Source organism: Gopherus flavomarginatus, chromosome 1 (genome assembly GCF_025201925.1).
Source record: "Gopherus flavomarginatus isolate rGopFla2 chromosome 1, rGopFla2.mat.asm, whole genome shotgun sequence".
Lineage (NCBI taxonomy): Eukaryota > Metazoa > Chordata > Testudines > Testudinidae > Gopherus > Gopherus flavomarginatus.
Window position 1 is genome coordinate 54,215,630 of NC_066617.1, and position 24,591 is coordinate 54,240,220.

Consider the following 24,591-nt stretch of genomic DNA (forward strand, 5'->3'; position numbering starts at 1 on the left):
AAGTTTATCTCACCCAAAGTTCCCTCCAGCATTACTCCCGAGGGAATTCTGCGCCACTGCACAATTTGCACAGAATTAATGTTCTACATAGAATTTCATTTCCCCCTGTAGAATTGGTGCTGCAGAGCCACTGGATGCCACTAGGAGGCCACTGGAGCTAGCAGAGCCCAACTCTGCAGTTCACAAGTACAGGACACTGCGAAAGGGGAATCGGAGGGGGAGCTGGAGGGTTCTGGGCAACTGCAGTTCCCAGCACATGCTGAAGGAAGGAGGCGGCATGCAGCAAACTCTGTACAAGCCCGGGACCCAGCATCAGGCTTTTTTCCTCTCTGGATCCTTGGGCTCTAAGGGCTAGGGGGTGTTGTGGTCTGGGCTGGAGTGGCACCCTACGGCTGGGCTCTGGGCCTAGGGGGTGTGGGTGTCTGGGCGGGGGCGGGGGGCAACTTGCAGCTGGGCTTTCGGTATAAGAGATGTGGGTGTTTGGACTGGGTGGCTCTGAGAGCAGGGAGTATGGGTGTGTGGGCTGATGGGGGTGCCCTGTGGCTGGGTTCGGGGGGATAGGGCGGGAGAGAGGGGTGTTGGTTTGTCTGAATCTGGAGGGGCAGAGATTTCCTCCAAGATGTGCCCAGCTGACAAGTGACACACCCTGACTGAGATGCCCAACAGAAGCATAATAGATAAAAAGGAGCTGGGTTGTTATAGGGGTTTCTTTATCCCTGTGCTCTTAGGGGAATCTTTTTTTGTTGTCTGTATTGTTATGGACATACTTGCTCACAGATATTTTGAAATAAATTACTCAAATAATTGAAACTGATGTGGGTATATTGTGCTAGTAAGTTGTATTTTAATGTATTAGTTGAACAAGATAAATGCTAGTAGCAGCGTAGTCTTCAACTCAACAAGTTTAGTGTGTGTTAAAGTCTGCACTGCCTTATCCACATTAGAGTTTTAAAATGTGATAACATATGCTAGTAACAGTCTTGTAACAATACATCTTTAAATTCTAAACTAGGAATTTATCTTGACTATCTCTATTTCCCCAGGCTCCTTTGCTTTCATGAATTAGATAATCCAATTTCCTGGCCTCACTTTGCTCCTTAAGTTCTGAACCTTAACTCCTGCTTCCTTTCCCAGCTTTGCCTCCCTGCAAAACTTCTAAATGCCAGTGGATCCACTGTGAACCTTACTATGTCAGCAGGAATCATGGCTCTGATGTATAGTCTATTTAGGTCCACTTCAGCTCCTGATAATGTTAAACAAAACAAATGCAACAAAGAGAAATATATCTTGTACTGGGGGCAGGAGGCAGGTGATTCGGGGAAGCTAAGTAGGGAGCCAGGAGTGTTGCATGCTCTACCAGAGTGAGGAGAAACCCGAGGCTTTGAGTGCTGCAGGCATCTTAGGCCACGTCCAGACTAGGGTATTAAAATCGATTTTAGATACGCAACTTCAGCTACGTGAATAACTCCAAAACGTCTGTTAGTCTATAAGGTGCCACAGGATTCTTTGCTGCTTTTACGTGAATAACGTAGCTGAAGTCGAATTTCTAAAATCGAGGTACTCACCTGTCTGGACGGCGCGGCATCGATGTCCGCGGCTCTCCGTGTCGATTCCGGAACTCCGTTCGGGTTGATGGAGTTCCGGAATCGATGTAAGCGCGCTCGGGGATCGATACATCGCGTCCAGACTAGACGCGATATATCGATCCCCAAGCAATCGATTTTAACCCGCTGATGCCGTGGGTTAGTCTGGACATGGGCTTAAGCTCAGTAGGGAAGGAAGGAAAGTGCTAGAGACATTGCAGCAGAACAGCTGTCGCTGGAGCCAGGGGACTTTGGAATCCAGTTACTTGTATTGATCTCAACTGCTGGTGGTGGCTGCTGTTTTTCCATGACTCACATGTACTCGTGGTAACATACAGTATATTCTTAAAGCACTTAAGTCTAACATCAGATCCCTGAACCTTAGTCAGTGACAGGCAAAAATATTAATTCCTCCCAGCCCCAAAGTAACTAGATAGTGACTGGGATATATATTGGAAATGGAATATTTTGTCTTTACAATGTTTAGTTCTGCTCTTAAGTCCTTTAGTCATGCTGGTTATTAATTATCTCACATAAGCAAGAGTGTGTGTGGTGCCTTAAAACACAGATAAGACATGATCATAGCCCCCAAAAGCTTAGAAATTAGTATTAGGCCTGGTCTACACTGATGGGGGGTCGTTGATGTAAGATACGCAACGTCAGCTACGGGAATAGCATAGCTGAAGTCGACATATCTTATTTTGACTTACTTCCTGTCCTCGCAGCACGGGATTGACGGCCGCGGCTCCACCATTGACTCCGCTTCCGCCTCTTGCCCTGGTGGAGTTCCGAAGTCGATGGGAGCATGTTCGGGGATTGATTTATTGTGTCTAGACGAGACATGATAAATTGATCCCCGATAGATCTATCGCTACCTGCTGATCCAGCGGGTAGTGTGGACGTACCCTTAGGCATGAAGCATCAAGTGGGTAACAAGATGTTAGGGTGGTCTTGTGTAGGAAGTACAGGGGAAACACCAATAATATTACGTAGTTAGTGAAGGCTAGTGCATATGTTGATGGATTAAAGAAGTTATTTTTTTTTTAGATGTATTTGGATAGTTTCTTGTTGGTATCACAGAAGTGTCTCTTCAAGACGGATGTGAACAAGGAGAGGGTAGTAGTCTGGCAGAGCAGGTTATAAAGGGTCATCTGTGCATAGGAGTTGGTGGAGCTGGTTATGGGGGAAGTGCACAAACAGGGTATTAGGGCTGACATCACTGGAGGAGTGGTGTGGATGGGAAGGGACAGAAGAGCCAAGACTGGATACAGAGAGGTGTAGAATTATGCAGGGTCTAGAAAGTGAAGGCAGGAAGCTTGCAGGTGATGCTGTGGAGAAGGGGGAGCCAGTGAGGAGACCGACAAAAGAGGTTGGTATGACATGATTGGTTTGATGGGCAAGGAAGGTGATTTCAGAGGCTATATTTTGTATGGAGTGGTTCTAGGAGTGAATTTCAGCTGGTTCAGCCAATGGTTTGTTCTAAAATAATAAGATGGAAATACAGTATTTGTTCAATTTGTTTAGGATCAATAAGTTTTTAACTTTGGGCTTCACATCCTGTTTCAGATACTTTGTAAAAGCAAATGATGCAAATTGAGAATGATTTCAGAGAAAATGAGTTAATGAAATCTAACGTACAGGGAGAAAAGTCACTGAATCGTAGAGGTAGACATTAAATCTGTACATCAGTTATGCCTCTTTTACCAAGTATCATAGATGATAATAAAGATAATTTGGAGAAGTGTTTTAAATCTCATGAAGGCTAACGTTAAGAACGATAGAAAAGATATTTCAGTCTTTTGGGTGAAAGATCTTATTGATAAAATATTGAAATCTGTAAAGAATTCAAGTGAACATAGGCGGCAAATTACATGGGTCCGTGGTGCCTGTACTCCACCAATGTTTGGGGCTGGGCCTCTCCCCTGGCTCCGCCCGCTGCCCCCGCGCATCTCCCCTTAGCGTCCCTGGGCGGCAGCTGGCTGCTGCTTCCTGTGCTGTGCTCCCTTACTGGCTGCTGGCTGACTCCTTTCATGCTGTGCCCAGCGACGCCCCTCCACTGCTCCAGCTAAAAGGGAGCAGAGTGGATTGATGTGGCTGCTGCTGCTGTGGTCTGCAGAGGGAGGAGGCACATGTGACATGATGGTAGCCCTCCCCCCCAGGCCCTGACCCTTCACCAGTCAGGCCACAAGGTGATGGGGTGCATCTCTCCTATTCTTCCCCTCTTCCCCTCCCTGGCACTGGGCAGTATGCCCACAGCGCCGAGAGGGGCCCTAGGAGCACGTGCAGTGTGGTGCAGGATGAGTGTGCTGCCAGCGGCAGGCCCACCGACAGCAATTCTGGACCTCAGGGCAGATCAATCAATGGGGCCCCTGCCCCTACCCTCATCCGGGGCCATAAGCCCCTGCATCCAGGGAAGCCCTGAGGCCCCCCCCACCAGAGGATCCCTGTGCCGGGCGCAGCCCCGTCCCACACCTATCTGGAGGAGCCCCAGGGCAGCTGCAGCTGTGCTGACCGAACCTGTTCTGGGGAAAAACTGCAGCATCTCTTGATTCAAAGGCAGTTTTGATATGCCTCATGCAGATTCTTGGGCAGCTGAGGCAGTGGTTTTTGCTACTCTGCTGCCTCAGCCACCGTAGAACCTGCATGGGGCATATCAAAAGCGTCTGAATCAAGAGACGCTTTTCCCTAGAGCAGGCAGAGCTACTGTGGCAGCAGCTGGGGCCCCAGGACATTTTAAATTGTCCGGACCCATAGGCAATTGCCCCTTTGCCCCTTATCGCCAGACCTGGCTGGATGGGAGAGGAGAGGCCTCTGCCAGAGTTCGCTGATGCCAGCGGGGAGAGGGTTGTGGGGAGTCCTCCGGCTCCAGCCCTGAGGCAGCCTGCCTGTACCCTAAACTCCTCATCCCCAGTCCCACCCCCAGATCCCAACCCCCAGCCAGAGCACTCACCTCCCTGCACCCCAACCCTCTGCCCCAGCCCTGAGCCCTCTCCTGCATCCTGAACCCCTCATCCCCGGCCTCACCCCCACACCCCAACCCTCTGCCCTAGCCCTGAGCCCCCTCCCACACTCAAAGCCCTCACCTTAGCCCCACCCCAGAGCTCTCATCCCCCCTACATTGTGAAATATAGGGAAACTGTTTCCAGTCCATTTTTATATTATTTTAAAAAATATGTATCAACTTACAAGGCAGGTGTGTGTGGGGGCGAATGGGCGGGACTTGGACCCGTTCTAGGCACCACCAAAAATTATACAAACCTGGCGCCCATGCAAGTGAAAAACGTGCTTATCATTTATTTTGCAGAGCTGGCTCTTGTCACATAAGTTTAATACTTTATGAAGCTACGCTTCCATGGCTGGAACAGAAATTCAGTTAGCAATATTATTTCATTAAATATGCTTGAAATATCTTACAATACAAATACTCTGTGTAGCACAACTGTGTTTCTGACAAGGAGTGAACAATAAGAAATTATATGTAACTTTAAAAATTCTGTAGTTAAGAAGGTTGAACCAAATTACATAAAGAATTACAATATTTCCCTCTGAAAATACTCTGTTCATTCTGCGTAGTCATACTGGATGACACTAGACTTCAGAGGGGAGAGCCCAGTCTATTTTCCTACCTATGCACAAGTAACTCCTATTAAAGTCAGCAGAGTTGCACACATGGCCAGGAAAATAAATCTTATGTTTTGAGAGTTCAGTAAGTTAAAACGCTTCTTAAAAAGTGCTCTAGAAATATGCTATATTAAAAGCACTGAAGGTAGAACTTTAACCAGAGAAATGGGTAAAACATGGGTATAAATATCCTCACTCTGCTCCCCCAGTGTGCTTCAACACTCGGTTTCAGGGAACACTTTTAGGGATGAAAGGGTATTTCAGTCATTGTATTCATCCAGTCATTTGTTTCTCATCTGTGAGAGCATCAAAAAAAGGTACTGATTGTGCTGGTGATCTGTGTGTGTGAGATGGACACATGTATATTAGAAACTAGACTGAGGCCATCGGTTGTATTTAATATATAAATTGCTCTTCTGTAAGTGCTGACAGATTGCTTGGTTTTGTACATGACACAAATGTATTATTCCCAACCCCAAAATCATGAATCAACCCTCCTCAAAATTATAAGTGACTCAAAGTTTGAGGTTTTTTTAAATTAAATTATGTTTTTGGTCTGTTTCCTGATTTTTGAACTCCCCCATCCACCTCCTGTGTGTTTGAAAATTACAGTGTTGCCAACTCTTAAAAATTTATAATAAATACAATGATTTTGGCTTTACATGCAGAAGCTCTTACTTCAGAGTCAAACAGAGATTGGGACCCCACTGTGCTGGGCACCGTACAAACACATAATAAGGGACAGTCCCTCTCCTGAAGAGTTTACTGGTACTGCAAAGCATGGTGGTGAGTTTGTGATGTGGGAGTGGGAACTCCTCTCATATAGGAGCTACCAACCATCCGTTAGATAATTGACAGGGCAAAAGCTATGTTGCTTTTAGCAATGCCCTGAGGCAGCCAGTCCCCATTAAGGGCTAATGACATACCTTCGAGAACAAGACTTGCTTTCTGGAAAAATAAGTTTATAAAATCAAGTTCTGACTTTTTTGGAGCTTGCACAAGCAGGGTCTTTCGCACTGTGACAGTTTAAGACAGAAAGCCTGAATTTGTTTTGTGTGGAGTGGTAGGTAATGGGATGTTACGAGGATGAGAGAAGATAAAGGTTCAGGAATCAAGACAGGAGACTTGGCTATGAAGTGGTGACTTTAGAGTTGAAACAGTCTATATTTCATCACCAGCCTACTGAGTTGTCCAGTCTTCCACACTGCTTTTAACTAATTAATGTTATGGCAATAAATCAAGGAGTTGCAGCAGTGCTGTATGTCCGCGTGACTTATATGACTAATTACATTTGGCTGGTGTCTGAAACAATTGCAGTGATGTTTGCTACACTCTGTGTGTGTGTGTGTGTGTGTGTGTGTGTGTGTGTGTGTGTGTTACTTTATGAAAGTGGAGATTTATAGAAGAACTATTATGTCCCATGTTACAAAATGAATGACATCTTTCATATGCATAATATAACTGTTTCTCTTCTTAGCCATAAATTTCATAATCTCCAATGGCAGAGAAAAATATTTGGAAACTCTGACATTATACTCTGATTAGTTGTGCTCCAATTTATTGTTTCCTTATAGTTGATAAGTTTTTGCTACAGATACGTAACTGGGTTTTATCTGGCTATATTGCTGTTAACAGTTGCACTAAACAAATGGCTTGACTATTACTCGTTACAGTACATCAAACTTACTGGTACTTCTAAAAGTAAAGTCCACATAAAATGGTTAAAATAGATAAAAAGTGGGTGAGAGAATGCCAGACATCAAACTCTATTTGTCTATATCAGCAGATACATAACCACTGTTTTAATCACTGCAGGTTTCTGACTTTTCCTTCTGTTGTATGCATTCATCTTTTCATAGCAGATGCTGAGGAACACTGACAAATTATTCTTCATTTATCAATAAGTGTTCATTGCTTGATTATGATGAAAAACCCTGCTACTATTTAAGACTTGTTTTTACAGTATTTCCATTTTCTTCCTTCATCTTTTCAGATTATGGCACAGGCTCAAGGCTTTGGGAGGAGATACATTAAAGCCTTTTTTAAAGGTTTCTTTGTTGCTGTTCCTGTGACAGTGACTTTTCTAGATAGAGTGGCCTGTGTAGCAAGAGTGGAAGGAGCATCAATGCAGGTAACAAAGCTTTATTTACTGTTAGATTAAATCCATGTGTTTTGCAAGGCCTGGCTCTCAATTTTAAATAACTGATAACCCAGTTTTAAAGGTGGAGGGTGCAGGTGGGATATTGTGTAGTAAAATGACATGTATGGACAGGGCATTACGTCATGGAGTGGTCTGCTTTCTAATATGTCACACAGGTATTCTGTAGGATGGCAAGAAAAGGCTCTTGGGAGTAAAACTTCACAGAATACTATGATGCTAAGGAAAGCAAAGAGGTATTCTTTCAACAAAAGATCTTTCTAAAATTTTGACAAATCTAGATATACTCATTTTACAGTAGTAAAAATTTCAGTGTGGAATTTAGAGTCTGTGGAGGAGAGTGGGTTGTTTGTTTATGAAATGTTCTATTTAAAACACTACGCATTTTAATTTTAAAAGAACAAACAACTGTTACCAGGCTTATTATTACTCATGACTTGTGTACAGGAAGTATTTCAATAAGGAACCTGTGGAACTCATTGCGAGGGGACGTTGTTAAGGCCAGAACTACAATTGGGTTAAAAAAAGAATTAGATAAATTCATGGAGGATAGGTCCATCAATGGTCAGCATTGCCAACATGATGAGGTGATGCAACACCATGCCCTGGGTGTCCCTAGCCTCTGACCACCAGAAGCTGGTAATTGACATCCGTAGATGGAACACTTGATTATTGTCTGTTCTGTTCATTCCCTCTGAAGCGCCTGGTATTGGCCACTGTCGGAAGACAGAATACTGGGCTAGGTGGACCATTGGTCTGACATCCTCTATGGCTAATCTTATATTCTTAAGCTGGAAAATAGATGGCTTGAAATCGTGCTAATGCTTATTTTGTTTATTGGGAAAGTGATATTCTAATGGGGTTATAGTGTATGCTTGCGATATAAACTGGTGTGCTAAAGCACATGGATATTCTGATATTTTTTGCAGTTTAAAGGGACATTTAAGAGGAAACAAAAGATTCTTGCTACAGAAAACCACCACTGCTTCCCCTTACTGTGTTGTTGGGACTTTTCAAATGGATCCTGTTTCAATTTTGCAATTCTGTCAGAGTGACTCTGTTTGCCTGTTGCTTCATTGCATTCTGATGACCATATTCCAACATGTGTAGCTGTAGCATCTATCTTCTTCTAACAGTGCAATCGCCTGTCTCCCAGTGAAAATTACCTTAGTGTAGCAAGGGGATTGTCTTCTCTGTCTTCTTTAAGGTTAATAGTGACTAGGGGTGAATCAACTTCTGTTCCATGTCATGGCTCTTTAAAGTTCCTGGACTTCTGGAGTAGCTGAAGATTTCGGGAAGAGCAGAGGCAGGTGTTGGGAGAGAGGAATAGTCTTGAGGAAAACCTAGGCTACTGTTTCTTTAAGGGCCCAGGACCAGGAGCCTTGTAGTACAGTGTCGGGCAAGGCCTTCCCTCTCTCCCAACCAACAGGATAAGCTCTGGAAAAGAGAGCATTATATATTCTTCCTCTTCTGTCATAACGAGAGATACTAGCAGGGGACAACCTGCTGACTTGGGCCAGCTCAGGAGGAAAAGGACTGAGTTACAAATGGGTCAGCCGGGAGAAGCTGGCTAAGGTTGCAAGGGGCCTGAAATTAGCACATAGGTCCCAGAAGGAGAGCTGTGGGAGTCCTGAATGAGGGAGGGCTGTGGGACTCCTTGGATTAGCACGCAGGCCCCAGAAACAAGACTGTGGAGCTTTGGAACCAGGGTGAAGAAATCTGCTTGAACTAGCAAACATACCCCTGAAGGAGAGCTGTGAGACTCCTGAATCAGGGAGAAGAAACTTGCTTGAACACAGACTCCAGAAACAGGACTGTGGGACCCCTGAACATAGGAGAAGAGAGGCTAGGCCTGAGGAGCTAAAGGAGTTTTTCTATTTGGGAGAAGACTAAATAAATAAGACCTCACAAAGAAGGGGATCCTATTTTATGTATTCTAGCCTGAGTGTAAATTATTGTAAAGGACTAAGGGCTGGTCTACCAGTGCAGCTACAGCTCTGTAGCATGTCTGATGTAGGCTCACTATGCCGACGGGAGAGCGGATAATTACCCCACATCAACTAGAGGCGGAGTTGCTTAGGGAGTAGCTTTTTCACACTCTGAGTGACATAACTTACGTTGACTTAAGCGATAGTGTTGTCATGGTATATTTCCCCAATCTGAACCTTAGAGTCCAAAAGTTGGGGTACCAGCATCAATTCCTCTAAGCTTAATTACCAGCTTAGATCTGATAAGCTGCCACCAATCAGGACTTGGAGTGCCTGATACACTCTGGTCCCCCCAAAACCTTCCCTGGGAACCCCCAAGACACAAATTCTTGAGTCTTACAACAAAGGGGAAGAAACCATTTCCCTCCCCTTCTCCTTTCTTTCTCCCAGATCTTTCCCACCCTGGGTACACTAGGAGATCACCGTGATTCAAACTTCCTGAATCACAACACAGAGAAATTAGGTTCCCCCCCCTCCTTCTCTCTCCCTCCCTGGGCTATCCTGGAGAGATAGACTGATTCAAGCTCCGTGAATCTAAAACAAAGGGATTCCACCCTTCCCCCCTTCCTTCTTTCACCAATTCCCTGGTAAGTACAGACTCAATCCCCTTGAGCCTCAACAAGGGGAAAAAATTAACCAGGTCTTAAAAAGCAAAACTTTTAATAAAAAGAAAGAAAAAAAGTAAAAGTGGTCTCTGTAATTTAGATGGTAAAAGTTACAGGGTCTTTCAGCTTATAGACACTAGAGAGAAGCACCCCCCCCTCAACAAAATAGAATTTAAAATACTTCCAGCAAACCACACATTTGCAAATACAGAAAACAATCAAAAGACTATAACCGCCTTTCTACTTAATACTCACTAATCTGAATGTATAAGAGACTGTAGCAGGGAGATTGGCAAGAAACCCGGTTGCACGTCTAGTTCCTTTCAGGACCCAGCGAGAACAAAGCAAAACCCAAAAAACACAAACAAAGGCTTCCCTCCACTGAGATTTGAAAGTATCTTGTTTCCTGATTGGTCCTCTGGTCAGGTGTTTTTGGTTCCTTGTTTGTTAACCCTTTACAGGTAAGAGAGACATTAACCCTTAATTATCTGTTTATGACACGCCCCCCAAATCGCAGACAGTGGGGAACCTCACTGACAGTGATTTCTTCCTAGAGCTTTAGAATAAACAGATTAATACAACACATGCACCTTTACATATACTACTAAGTACGTAAACTACAAGGCTTTCTACATTTCAAGGACAAATTTTAACCAGTGGATTCTGGGAAACTTTCACGAGAGAGTGCATCAGCTACTTTGTTAGAAGCTCCTGAAATGTGTTAAATTTCAAAATCAAAATCTTGGAGAGCTAAACTCCATCGAAGAAGTTTTTTGTTGTTCCCCTTGGCAGTATGGAGCCACTTTAGCGCAGCATGGTCGGTTTGTAGCTGAAACTGCCGTCCCCAAATGTATGGGCGTAGCTTTTCCAGGGTGTACACAATGGCGTAGCATTCCTTTTCACTGACTGACCAGTGGCTTTCCCTCTCAAACAGTTTCTTGCTGAGAAACATGACAGGATGGAAGTTGTGATCCGGTCCTTCCTGCATGAGAACTGCTCCTATACCATGCTCAGATGCATCCGTGGTTACTAGGAATGGTTTGTCAAAGTCCAGGGCCCTTAGCACAGGGTGAGACATGAGAGTCGCCTTAAGCTGGGTAAAGGCCTTTTGACACTCATCAGTCCACTTAACTGCATTTGGCTGGGTCTTTTTGGTCAGGTCGGTCAGTGGGGCAGCGATTTGGCTGTAGTGTGGTACAAATCGCCTGTAATACCCGGCCAAGCCTAAGAAGGATTGGACCTGTTTCTTTGACTTTGGGACAGGCCACTTTTGGATAGCATCCACCTTGGCCTGTAGGGGGTTTATGGTTCCTCGACCCATGTGGTGTCCCAGGTAAGTCACTCTGTTTTGGCCTATTTGACACTTTTTGGCTTTAACAGTTAGTCCTGCTTGCCTGATGCGCTCAAAGACCTTTTCCAGGTGTTCGGGCCAGGAGTCAGAAAAGATAGCCACATCATCGAGGTAGGCAACTGCATATTCTCCCAGTCCTGCTAGTAGACCATCTACCAGCCTTTGGAAGGTGGCGGGTGCATTTCGCAGCCCAAAAGGAAGCACATTAAATTCATACACCCCCGCATGGGTGATGAATGCTGCCCTCTCTTTGGCAGGTTCGTCTAGCGGTACTTGCCAGTACCCCTTGGTTAAGTCTATTGTAGAGATGAACTGGGCACATCCCAACTTCTCCAACAGCTCATCGGTGCGTGGCATTGAAGAGTTGTCTGGATGAGTTACCGCATTTAGCTTACGGTAGTCCACGCAAAAGCATATTTCCCCATCTGGTTTGGGTACCAAAACCACTGGAGATGCCCATGCACTGGTAGATGAGCGTATTATACCCATCTGTAGCATGTTTTGGATCTCCCGTTCTATAGCAGCTTGGGCATGAGGAGACACTCGGTAGGGTGGGGTTCTAATTGGGTGAGGATTACCTGTGTCAATGAAGTGGTATGCCCGTTAAGTCCGTCCTGGGGTGGCTGAGAACAATGGGGCGAAGCTAGTGCACGGCTCCCTGATTTGTTGCCGCTGCAGATGTTCCAGGGTGGTGGAGAGGTTCACCTCTTCCACGCCACCGTCATTTTTTCCTTCGTAGTAGACACCTTCAGGCCACTCAGTGTCATCTCCTCCCTGGGCTGTAAACTGGCAAACCTGTAAGTCTCTGGAATAAAAGGGCTTGAGAGAATTAACATGGTAAACTTTGGGCTTTAGTGAGGAATTGAGAAATGCTATGAGGTAGTTAACAGCTCACAGGCGCTCTTGGACCATGAATGGCCCTTCACATGATGCTTCCATCTTATGGGCCTGTTGCGCCTTCAAGACCATAACCTGGTCTCCTACCTTGAAGGAATGCTCTCTGGTATGTCTATCATACCAGGCTTTTTGTTCTTTTTGAACATCCTTTAGGTTTTCTTTAGCAAGGGCTAAAGAGTGTCGGAGGGTGTTTTGTAGGTTGCTTACAAAGTCTAGAATGTTAATTCCTGGAGAAGGCGTAAACCCCTCCCATTGCTGCTTCACCAACTGTCATGGCCCCTTAACCTCGTGGCCATAGACAAGTTCGAATGGTGAAAACCCTAAACTGGGATGTGGTACAGCCCTGTAGGCAAAAAGCAACTGCTGCAACACTAGGTCCCAGTTATTGGAGTGTTCATTGACGAATTTATGTATCATGGCCCCCAAAGTTCTATTAAACCTTTCGACCAGGCAATTGGTTTGATGGTGGTAAGGGGTGGCAACCTAGTGATTCACCCCATGAGTTTCCCACAGTTCTTTCATGGTTCCTGCCAGGAAATTAGATCCTGAATCTGTAAGGATGTCGGAGGGCCAACCTACTCTGGCAAAAATGTCTGTTGGAGCCTGGCACACAGCTTTAGCCCTGGTGTTGCCTAGAGCTACTGCTTCCGGCCATCGGGTAGCAAAGTCCACGAAAGTCAGTATGTGCTTTCCTCTGGGTGTCTTTTTTGGAAAAGGACCCAGAATATCCACAGCTACTCGCTGAAATGGGACCTCAATTATGGGGAGTGGCTGGCGAGGGGCCTTGACCTGGTCTTGGGGCTTTCCCACTCTTTGGCACACCTCACAAGACCGGACACACTTGGCAATGTCCTTGCCCATCCCATCCCAGTGGAAAGACTTCCCCAACCGGTCTTTGGTTCTGTTCACCCCAGCATGGCCACTGGGATGATCATGGGCTAAGCTTAAGAGCTTCCCCCGGTATGTAGTTGGAACCACCAACTGTTTTTGCTGGTGCCAGTCTTCCTAGTGTCCACCAGAAAGAGTCTCCTTGTATAAAAGTCTCTTTTTCTACAACAAACTGGGATCGATTAGAAGAGCTGAGAGGTGGTGGGATGCTACATGCTGCCGCCCAAGCTTTCTAAAGGCTGTCATCTGCTTCCTGCTCAGTCTGGAACTGTTTCCTTGAGGCTGGAGACACCAGTTCTTCCTTAGAATGTGGACTTGGGCTTGGTCCCTCTGGAAGCGATGTAGGTGATGGGGTTGTTTTCGTTGCTGGTGAGCTGCTCTCCGCTGGTGCACCAGGTGGTATTTCAGGCTTTGGCTGAGCCTCTTGGGTATGGTTGTCTGCTGCTTCTGCCAGTTCAGGCTCGCTGGCGCCCTCTGTCGTTGGGGTTGAAGATGGGTTTGCAAGCGCTGGCTTCAGTGCTGGCAACGGTTCTGGTGCTGGTTGCTTTTCCAATTTCTGGTCTGGGACTGGAGGCACTGTGGCTGTTTCAGTCATTGGTAGGGGATCCAGGTCCACTACCTCTGTCTGGGTCTCTGGTAACACAGACGTGGTCGCTGTGGACGGCTCAGGAACAGGGATGGATCTGGAAGCTTGCCTGGCTTGGCTGCGTGTAACCATTCCCACTTTCTTGACCCACTTCACCTGGTTGGCCAAGTTTTCCCCCAGTAACATGGAGATGGAATAATTGTCATATACTGCAAAAGTCCACATTCCTGACCAGCCTTTGTACTGGACAGGTAGTTTAGCTGTAGGCAAGTCTACAGCTTGTGACATGAAGGGGTAAATTGTCACTTGGGCCTTTGGGTTGATGAATTTGGGGTCTACGAAGGATTAGTGGGTAGCTGACACTTGTGCCCCCGTGTCTCTCCACGCAGTAGCCTTCTTTCCGCCCACTCTCAAAATTTCCCTTCGCTCCAAGGGTATTTGAGAGGCATCTGGGCCTGGGGATCATTGGTGTGATGGTGGTGTAATGAACTGCACTCGGTTGGGGTTCTTTGGGCAGTTGGCCTTGATATGTCCCAGTTCATTACATTTAAAGCATCGTCCAGCTGACTGGTCACTGGGCCGAGGTGGGTTAGTGGAGACTGGTGAGGTGGGATAATAGGTAGTCTGGGGCTTTCCTTGGGTTGTAGGTGGGGTCTTGGGCTGCCCTCGGTTGTAGGGTTTATTGTCGGTGTGCCCCCTGGAGTATTCGCTCCCCTTGATAGTGCCTTTTTTCTTTTCTGCCACTTCCATCTATTTGGGTCCAATCTCCCCCGCCTCGGTTACCGTTTTGGGTTTCCCATCTAGGATATACCTTTCTGTTTCCTCAAGAACACCCTCTAAGAACTGCTCCATTTGTATTAGGAGGTGTAGCTCGTCCATATTGTTAACCTTTGTTCCGGATATCCAGGCTTCATAATTTTTTGCAATGTGGTAGGTGTGTTGGAGGAATGACACATCTGGTTTCCATCTTAGGCTTCTGAACCGCCGACGGGCATGCTCAGGTGTTATCCCCATTCTGATTCTGGCCTTGGTTTGAAAAAGTTTATAATCGTTCATGTTGTCCTTAGGCATTTCAGCCGCCACCTCTGCTAAGGGTCCACTGAGCAGTGGCCTCAGCTCTATCATATACTGGTTTTCAGAGATGCTGTATCCATGGCAGGTCCTTTCAAAATTTTCTAAGAAGGCCTCAGTGTCATCACCTGCCTTGTAGGTGGGAAATTTCTTGGTATGTGGAACAACAACTGGCGAAGTGTTGTTAGGATTGGCTGTGTTCTGTTGCTTAGCCTGTTCTAATTCCATGTCCTGCTGGTGTGCCTCCCGTTGGAGCTCTATTTTTCTTTTGTGGTCTGCGTGTTTGGCTTCTTGTTCTCTTTTATAGGCTTCCTCTTTGGCTGCTTGTTCTCTTTTGTAGGCTTCCTCTTCGATTTTTTCTTCTGTTTCTCTCAGCTCCACCTCTTTTTCTCTTATTTCTATTTCTTGTTGTTTTCTTTCCATGTCTTGCTTGTGGTCGGCATCTCTGAGGTGTACCTCTGCATCCCGTCTTGCCAGTTCCTGTTTCAGGTCCTTGGTAGTCATGGTTCCTGCTTTCTTGTGTTGCGGTGCCCTCTGGTGTTTACTGCCTGAACTGCTGCTTATTTGTTGCCTTTTTAGGGTTGCTTAGCAACAGTGCCTTTCTCGGTAAAGTAAAAAGAAATAAAAAACCCTTTCATTTGCATATGTGCTTTGCTGGAGTCTGTTGCTGACCACTTAAGCCTGCTTTGTTTAGCAAAAGACCCTTGTTAAACCTTAATGTATGTGCCCTCAGGCAGTCTCTCTGGACAACCAGAAAGGAGCAAGGAAAAAAAAATTCTCTGGCTGTAGTTTTAAAAACCCCTTCTCTCTGCTTATAAGCAGCTAGCAGAGAAAAAAGAAAAATAATAATCTTACTGGCTTTTTGGGTCCTACTTTATCCACACCGCTTCCAACATGTCATGGTATATTTCCCCAATCTGAACCTTAGAATCCAGAAGTTGGGGTACCAGCATCGGTTCCTCTAAGCTTAATTACCAGTTTAGATCTGATAAGCTGCCACCAATCAGGACTTGGAGTGCCTGATACACTCTGGTCCCCCCAAAACCTTCCCTGGGGACCCCCAAGACCCAAATTCCTTGAGTCTTACAACAAAGGGGAAGAAACCATTTCCCTCCCCTTCTCCTTTCTTTCTCCCAGATCTTTCCCACCCTGGGTACACTAGGAGATCACCGTGATTCAAACTCCTTGAATCACAACACAGAGAAATTAGGTTCCCCCCCCTCCTTCTTTCTCCCTCCCTGGGCTATCCTGGAGAGAGAGAGAGACAGATTCAAGCTCCGTTAATCTAAAACAAAGGGATTCCACCCTTCCCCCTTTCACCAATTCCCTGGTAAGTACAGACTCAATCCCCTTGAGCCTCAACAAGGGGAAAAAATTAACCAGGTCTTAAAAAGCAAAACTTTTAATAAAAAGAAAGAAAAAAAGTAAAAGTGGTCTCTGTAATTTAGATGGTAAAAGTTACAGGGTCTTTCAGCTTATAGACACTAGAGAGAAGCACCCCCCCCCTCAACAAAATAGAATTTAAAATACTTCCAGCAAACCACACATTTGCAAATACAGAAAACAATCAAAAGACTATAACCGCCTTTCTACTTAATACTCACTAATCTGAATGTATAAGAGACTGTAGCAGGGAGATTGGCAAGAAACCTGGTTGCACGTCTAGTTCCTTTCAGGACCTAGCGAGAACAAAGCAAAACCCAAAAAACACAAACAAAGGCTTCCCTCCACTGAGATTTGAAAGTATCTTGTTTCCTGATTGGTCCTCTGGTCAGGTGTTTTTTGTTCCCTGTTTGTTAACCCTTTACAGGTAAGAGAGACATTAACCCTTAACTATCTGTTTATGACTAGTGTAGAAAAGCCCTAAGAGGGAACTGAGAGCAGGGCAGTCTCAGGCAGTGTGACTTCAATTTGATATCGCTCAGTCTTGATGATGAGTATAAATTACTACTTGATCATGAATTTTATCTTTATGTAGCACTGGTTTTTTTTTTTGTTTTTTTTTTAATCGTAAAGGCTTCAAAAGTACTTACAGATTAAAGGTTTGACTCTGAGGTACTAAGCTGACTTTTTTGATGTCCTGAGCCCAGTGAGAATTAAAGGTATTCAGCACTACTAGGATCAGCCTCTAAAGGTTTGAAAATGCTGATTCATAGTACTTGAGATGTTTTGGGCTCGATGAACTTTCAATAAACCACGTTTGCATTTCCTGTCAACTCACCTGATGTGCTACAAGGGAGCCTGGACTTCCAGAATCCATGGCTTTGGGCTGCCCTGTATGCTGACTGACACAGGTCTGGGGAGCCCAGGGCTTCCAGACTCTTGGGCCTGCTCACTCCCCAGGATTCCTAATTCTCACCGCCTGATAGGGCTGCCTTGAAGGTGTAGATGTTGTAAACTTGGCATCTGGTGATTCTTGAAAATTTCACTGTTGCCCACCATTGTCAGTTTCACTCACCAGATGCCAGGGTCCTGGAGAGCAGATTTCACTTTTAAAACACCGTGTGTCAATGTTTCTGAAACACAAATTTCATGGAATTTCCATTTCATAGGAAGCTCCAAAAATATTTGGTTTACCAAATTTCAAAATGTTGACATTTCGCACTAAACAATTCAAGTTTTGGCCAGCTCTGCTTTTGTCCAATAACTGAAAAATGTGTGTTAATTTTTTAGCTCACTGAGTCAGGACATCAGGTTTACATCTCGTGAGAGGCAGCCTCTCCAACAGTACAATATGTTCTAGAACCATGCTGGAATATTGGTTTAGTGCTGATTTGGAGGGATGAGTGTTACAAGCCAATCGACACAATCTTTTGTATAAGGTAAGTTTGAAGAACACAAAAAGCATAGTTCAAAACAAAGTTATACTTCTATGCTATATAACATATCTTGCATTCTTATGTCCATTACATTTTTCAGAACACTACAAACCTTAAGTCATTTTAAACATTTGTAATAAAATATTCAGTTATTTTTATGCGAAGATTTATTAGATTGAAACGAGACCAGTCTTTTAGCAGGCACGTTATTTTAAAGAAATGTATTTCTCTCTCATACTGCAGAGCTTGAGAAAGGAAAACTACAAGTCACTGCTTTAGAATGTCATTTCTTTATCTTGCAGTTCAGAAAGTGATTTCTGTTGAATGCATTTGAAAGCTGTAGGATAGGAGGGAAAGTGAAGCTCAGTCAGCATGTAGTCTTATTCATCAATAGCATGCTTCTATTGGGTATATGACTGTGTTGACTTCAAGCTGTCACTGTATGATCTCCAAGATTTGATTTATACTAGACCACTTAGACGCCTAGGTGGCTTTTTGCACTCATTATTCTAGTTCCTGCTGAGTTTGAAATTAAAAGTTATGTCAAGAGGAAAGGAATAGGACTTTTTTTTTTTCAGATTGTTTGCTTTTTGTTTTGAACCCAGAACATGTGTAATGTTGCTCCATAACCACTAAAGATTGTAACTCTTTTGATACTCTAGCAAATATACTGCACGGAGGTCCTCAAGAAAACAGATATTTTGCAATTTCTTCTCAATCATTGTGGTAGACGTCTGAAATTTAGTTGTTTCATGTTGATTTTGCATTTTCACAGTATTGAGAACCACCTGGTGGAACCTTTCTTCTGCTTAGTCACCTTTTTGGGGGTATTTATCACTGATCTGTAAAGTAATGCACCATTCAGTGTTACCACTTTACTGCTTCATCATCTGACTTTTTTTTTCTTTTTAAATGTCCTTTTCTTTAAATCTCTAGTGGAGGTCTTGTTTGTTAGACTGTGAGAGTTTTACAGGGATATACCTATCTCATAGATCTGGAAGGTCATCAAGTCCAGCCCCCTGCCTTCACTAGCAGGACCAAGTACTGATTTTGCCCCTGATCCCTAAGTGGTCCGCTCAAGGATTGAACTCACGTACTGGGTTTAGCAGGCCAATGCTCAAACCACTGAGCTATCCTTCCCCCTATGGTGTGCTTATCTAACATCTTGTTAGTAGTAATAGACTTCAAATGGATTCCTGTTGATTTACAGCCTTGAATATATGTGACAGAAACAGCTGATGTGATAATTTAGTAATTTACTGTTATGGATCTTGTAATTTTTCCTGTGATGTTGATTATACACTTATTTTATAGGGTTACTGTCCTATTTAAATGCACCTTCATTTTAAGTCTGTATCTGTTCCTGGCTTCTATTGAGTTGCAATGCTTTCTGTTTGTCTGATACATTAAAGTTTGTTTATACTTCAGTGGATTGATCATGTTTTTTCCTAATTATGTGGAAAAAGGAACCCCCTGACGGTTAATGAATGTAAAGATTCATATATCCAAATTAGCTGCTTCGAAATGTTAGATTACAAAATGAGCTTGCAATTTTATTTCCAAGTTCAGAAACAAACATCTTGAGTGTTATACTAAGAATTTAGTTTGATGATCAATAACTTCTGACAAAGTACACCTGCCTGTAAACACTACACTAGCAAATATTTTTGAATATTATAATCCATTATGCAGTGTACCTGTAGTAATTACTTATTCTATGGCAATTTCTCCTTACAGTGTTGTTGTAATATTATGATTACCATGACTGTACCTATGCCTGCATGCTGCTTTGAATATTTCTCCTCTTCTTCAAGCTATAAGAAAATAAACCTTGACCTTCTGGTGTCCACCAGCAGCATAATAAGTATCAAGTTAATCATTATTTATTGTTATAGGGTGTATTGCTTCCCTCTTACTTATAGAACCTTGTGTCTCGTGAGGCTCCCATCATATGACTTGGACCTTAATTTACTTTCTTTTAGCATTAGATTTGTTAGTAATTGGAGAGTCAAAGTGTGATGTGACTTATGCACCCTTGTTCTAAATTAAGACCTATGTGTCCCATTTGCAGTGAGCTATTAAGCCAGGAGTTTGAACAAACTAGAGAGGTTTCAGACTAGAGATACGTATGGAACATTCTTGAATTTTGTTTCCTTAAAAATAACAGCATTTATGGGTCCATTTGTTAACCCTCTTTCAGAAGTAGCACTAGGTGTGTTTGTGGATTTTTTTTTAATCTTGGGGTTTTACTGCTAATAAAAAAGCGTAGAGTGTAAGTTACCTGTAAACGCAGTTTTATATATGGTGTTAGTGTTCAGGAACGACATCACAATTTATACTTTTTGGTAGAAGATTTATTTTTGTTTGTGGGGGACCGTAATTGTTAATGTAAAATGAAAGTAGTCTCCTTCAGGTTCTCCTCCCTTCTTCATGCTTTCTGCTCCTAAAGAACTGTTTCTGTATGTGTCAATAAGATGTCATTTCATTATATCAGGATGCTGTGGGAAAGAAGCAAAGCAAGTTATCCTAAATTTCAGTGTGTCCCTTGGATGTAATGTTAAAACATAGCTATTAATGAATTGGGTACCAAGCCTCTACCTCCAAACACACCATGTCAGTAATATATTTTTAAAAACAGTATATTTTTCACAAACTTGGCATAAGGTTTAGAATGCTGTTTAATACAATGATATTAATATAGCAACATATATTTAAAGTATAAGAGAGTGTTTAACATCACTAATCATTAGAATAGAAGGCTGGGCGGCAACTGCTAGGTTGTAACCGTGTCACTGACTTGCTGTTTGTCCTTGGGCAGATCAGCTGACTTTTCCATGCCTTAAAATCCCCATCTTTAAATTGAAGATAATACTCACTTATCGCACAGGGACTAGGTGTTGTGAGTTTTGATGAATGCTGACATAGTATTTTGAAAGCTGTGTAAGCATAAGGTGTGAAATGCATCTGCCCTTGGAGTCAGAGGTTCAAATTCCAACTGCATCAAACCCACCCTCCAGCCTTACTGTGTTTCTTCACAGGAAGATTTAGGCCATGTCTACATGCCAACCATTTATGTTGGCAAAGCTTATAACACTCACTGATGTGAAAAAACACCCCTTGAATAACATAAGTTACGCGTCTCCCACTGACGTAACTACCGCTGCTCACTGGGGGTGGCTTAATTATGTCAACGGGAGAGCTCCCTTCCATCGGCATAGAGTGGCTACACGAGACATCTTACAGCAGCGCAGCTGCATCAGTACAGCTGTGCCATAAGAACATAAGAATGACCATACTGGGTCAGACCAAAATAAATATTAGCACGATTTCAAGCTATCTATTTTCCAGCTTAAGAATATAAGAACAGCCATACAGGTTGTCAATCCAAAGGTCTGTCTAGTCCAGTATCCTGTCTTCTGACAGTGGCCAATGCCAGGTGCCACACAGGGAATGAACAGAACAGATAATCATCAAGGGATCCATCCCATCGCCCATTCCCAGCTTCTGGCAACTGTAAGCTCTCTAGTTCAGACATAACCTTAGCGTGCAGCAAGCTAGGGTGTGAATGTTTTAAACAGCAGTATGTCAAAGTGCACTATGGAACTTAGTGCATGGCAGCAGGGTCCGCACAATGAGTTAGTGCACATTAGGCTAGTGTGCTGTAGATTCACACCCTGGCTTTCTGTGCACTAAGTCTCCATATAGACAAGCCCTTAGGTAGATAAGTTGAGTACCAGGCAGTGCACTTGTGGGAATTTTTTATATGAAACTTTATGTAGCTCTCCCCGCCACTTTCCTCCCTGAGTTACTCGGGAACAGGCAACACTCACCTGTGTGCCTGGGTACCTGATGTTATTGACATTAAAGGAGTTCTGAGTATCCCAGTGGTGATGTTGGATAGATGGGAATCCTCTGTCCACCCCTCTGCTGCAGTCACTTTACTCCTAAAGGAATTTTAAATTGGTGGTGCTTCCACCTGGCTGGCCCCTGTACACACTCAATGATGTGCCTTGGGAACCTCCAGGAATAAACCTATAATAATAATAATAATCTGTGGCATAGGTCTAAGTCAAAATACCAATTACAGATAATATACATCCAATATACTTACATTAGTGTTAACATACCTTTACTTAACTACTTAAAGAAACAGAGTTTATTAACGGACTAAGATTAAATGTTACTACTAATTTAAATACACAGGGGTCAGTTGAATAAAATAAATTAATAAATGTAGTATACAGTAATAAATGAAACTTATCTAACTGGCATTTACACTGGCACCATTTACTCAACTCTGGAGTGCAGCTGCTTGGGATTTCAGAGTCCTAGACACTTGCTTGTGTAGGCGCGCTTGAAGAGCTGAAGCTGGAGACAGCACTCTGTTGGTTCTGTGTGTCAGCCCAGTCAGGGTAACAAGCAGCGCAACACATCTGAAGATGGGAGTTGGTCCCACCAAATGCCAGCTCTGGATCCTGGTTCGATGGGAAGATCACTCTGCCTCTCCTCAGACTCAGTCTCTCTGCTGTGCCCCTTCCCATGCAAGTACTTTCCCAAATAAGAGAGTAGAGGTTCCTCACAGTTGCTTCACTGCAGGCCCACCTCAGTCAGCTCCAGGCACAGCAATAGTCCCTCCCGTGGCTCCAGCAAAGCCACAAACCATCTCTGATGTGCCTTCCTCTATCAAAGCCCCAGCAGGCTTTCTGTAGCTGCTTCTATCTTCCTAGCAGCAGCTCCTGGTATGGACAGAGTGCCACACCCGCAGTCTGGCTCCCCCGCACCCCCCAAAAAAAATAAAATAAAAAAAAAATGGAGCCCACTGCCTGCTCTCCCTGGAAGAGAAAGTCTCTGTCTTTTTCCCCAAGGCATCATGGGAGTTGTAATCTCTAAGACAAGATTGCAGCACACAGGATCTTCCCAAAAAAATGCAGCAAAGAGTCCTGTGGCACCTTATAGACTAACAGAAGTTTTGGAGCATGAGCTTTCGTGAGTGAATACCCACTTGGTCGGATGCATGTAGTGGAAAAATCCAGGGGCAGGTATATATATGCAAGCAAGAAGCAGGCTAGAGATAATGAGGTTAGTTCAATCAGGGAGGATGAGGCCCTCTTCTAGCAGTTGAGATGTGAAAACCAAGGGAGGAGAAGCCATTCACAGTCTTTGTTTAATCCTGAGCTGATGGTGTCAAATTTGCAGATGAACTGTAGCTCAGCAGTTTCTCTTTGAAGTCTGGTCCTGAAGATTTTTTGCTGCAGGATGGCCACCTTAAGATCTGCTATTGTGTGGCCAGGGAGGTTGAAATGTTCTCTTACAGGATCTTCCCAACTAGAACAGTCCCAATAAAGTTCAGAGGCCCCTCTAATAAAAGGGGCCTATAAATAAAAAATAGGGTCTGTGCATTCAACAGATATCAGAGATTCTATGGCACTTTCAATTACGTTAAGGGTTTGTGCTTTTGTCATTGCTCCAATATCCTCTCTCCTCACTGTCATGCAGGATGCTACGTACCCATTGGTTGCTACCCTCCAGTCCAAAGGTGGTTGCATTTCAGTGTCCTGAATATAGTTTGTGAATCATTTGCAAAGTAAAATGCTATGCAAATGTAGAAAATATCCTCTGATGAAAGATGCTGCATAAATAGAAAGTATAATATAAGTAGGAAATAACATTAAAAAAATTCTGATGTCCGCTTGAAATATAGTTGTAATAAGATGATTTCCCTTAACTGGTACTTGCTATACATATAGTTTGTTAAATAACTATGATTATACCTCCCATTTCTAAACATTATGGGCCAAATTCCATTGACCTGCATTGGAGTTTTGCCAATTTACACCAGTGGAAATTTGCCTTTGTGAGTTTAAACCTGCAGATAAAAAAGAAACTATCTTTAGTAGTTAGTACCTGACTAAAATAATGTATCGTAAATAAATGTTTTATACCTTTGATACTGATGTCTATGCATGAGCTTCATTCTTGTTAACATGACTTATACGTGCCTTAAACCTTGGTGGATCCACTTTTGTCTTATGGCCATAAGTTAATATTACACAAGTCCTATTTGAAATAAATCTTTGTCAGCCTCTGTCTGGGTAGGAAACAAAAGAGGAAGGAGGAAACACTGTTTATAATGAAGAGAAATGGCATTCGATTTTTAAGCAGCTTTATAAATAGAAAACAGAGTCAATAAGTAGGCGGATGAGAAAATAGTGAATTATTACAATTACTTTAGTGAAGCTGAATTCATTGTCAGAAATTATAAGTAGTCTTCTTTAGACTAGCAACATAATTTGTAAATAATTATTGTGAATATAAGTAAACTGAGGCCTACACTGAATGATGATAGGTTGATGAGAGCTCTAAGACAATGTGTTGGGACGACTTCATTTCAATGCATTGTGCCCATTTGTTGTGATCATCGTAGATATATCCAATATGAGCTGGAGATCCCCAGAAGCTAACTAGCTCATGGTTGGTGGAGTGCTCCACATAAATGTCTAAGAACGGAGAACTGTAAGGTGGAATCTGAAGTCTTTTCTGCCTTTAATCAAGATACATGTCAGTTAGTACTTTAATAACAACATGACAACTGGAGCTGGTTGAATATTTTCTGATGGAACACTTCCATTGGAAAATGCTTATTTGATAGAATCAAAACATTCTGCTGTAGCATAATGATTCTGTCAAAACTTTCAGTGGAAACCAGGTAGGCCAACTAGCCCTGTTGCCCGCCAGCCTGGGTGCTCCCTGCTGGGAGTAAGCTGAAAAATTCCATTTTGGTTGTCCTGTGACTTTTAACTTCTCATCCTGATTCAGGATAAATTTTTTTTTTTCAAAATTTTCCACATGATGGAAATACCATTTTTCACCAGCTCTGTTGGCAGCTGTCTATTATAGTCTTGAAGAGGGGGTTAGCACTCTCAAAACTCTCTCAAGAGGCAGGTATTTGATTGGACTGATGCCAACCTGAGTACATTCCTGAACTCTAAATCTGTCAAGCAAAGAGGCGTGCTAGCAGATGACC

General features: G+C 43.5%; 1 protein-coding gene across 6 annotated transcripts in view; it reads left to right on the forward strand.

Moving 5' to 3' along the window:
- Nucleotides 1-24,591, forward strand: part of IMMP2L (inner mitochondrial membrane peptidase subunit 2) — an 836,308-nt gene that overhangs the window by 30,298 nt on the left and 781,419 nt on the right. For all 6 annotated transcript variants that reach the window (XM_050936397.1, XM_050936400.1, XM_050936398.1 and 3 more), the window contains exon 2: nt 7,198-7,335. In XM_050936397.1, the coding sequence (XP_050792354.1) occupies nt 7,201-7,335 (135 nt within the window). In that variant the 5' untranslated portion in view covers nt 7,198-7,200. The remainder of the gene's footprint in view (nt 1-7,197; nt 7,336-24,591) is intronic.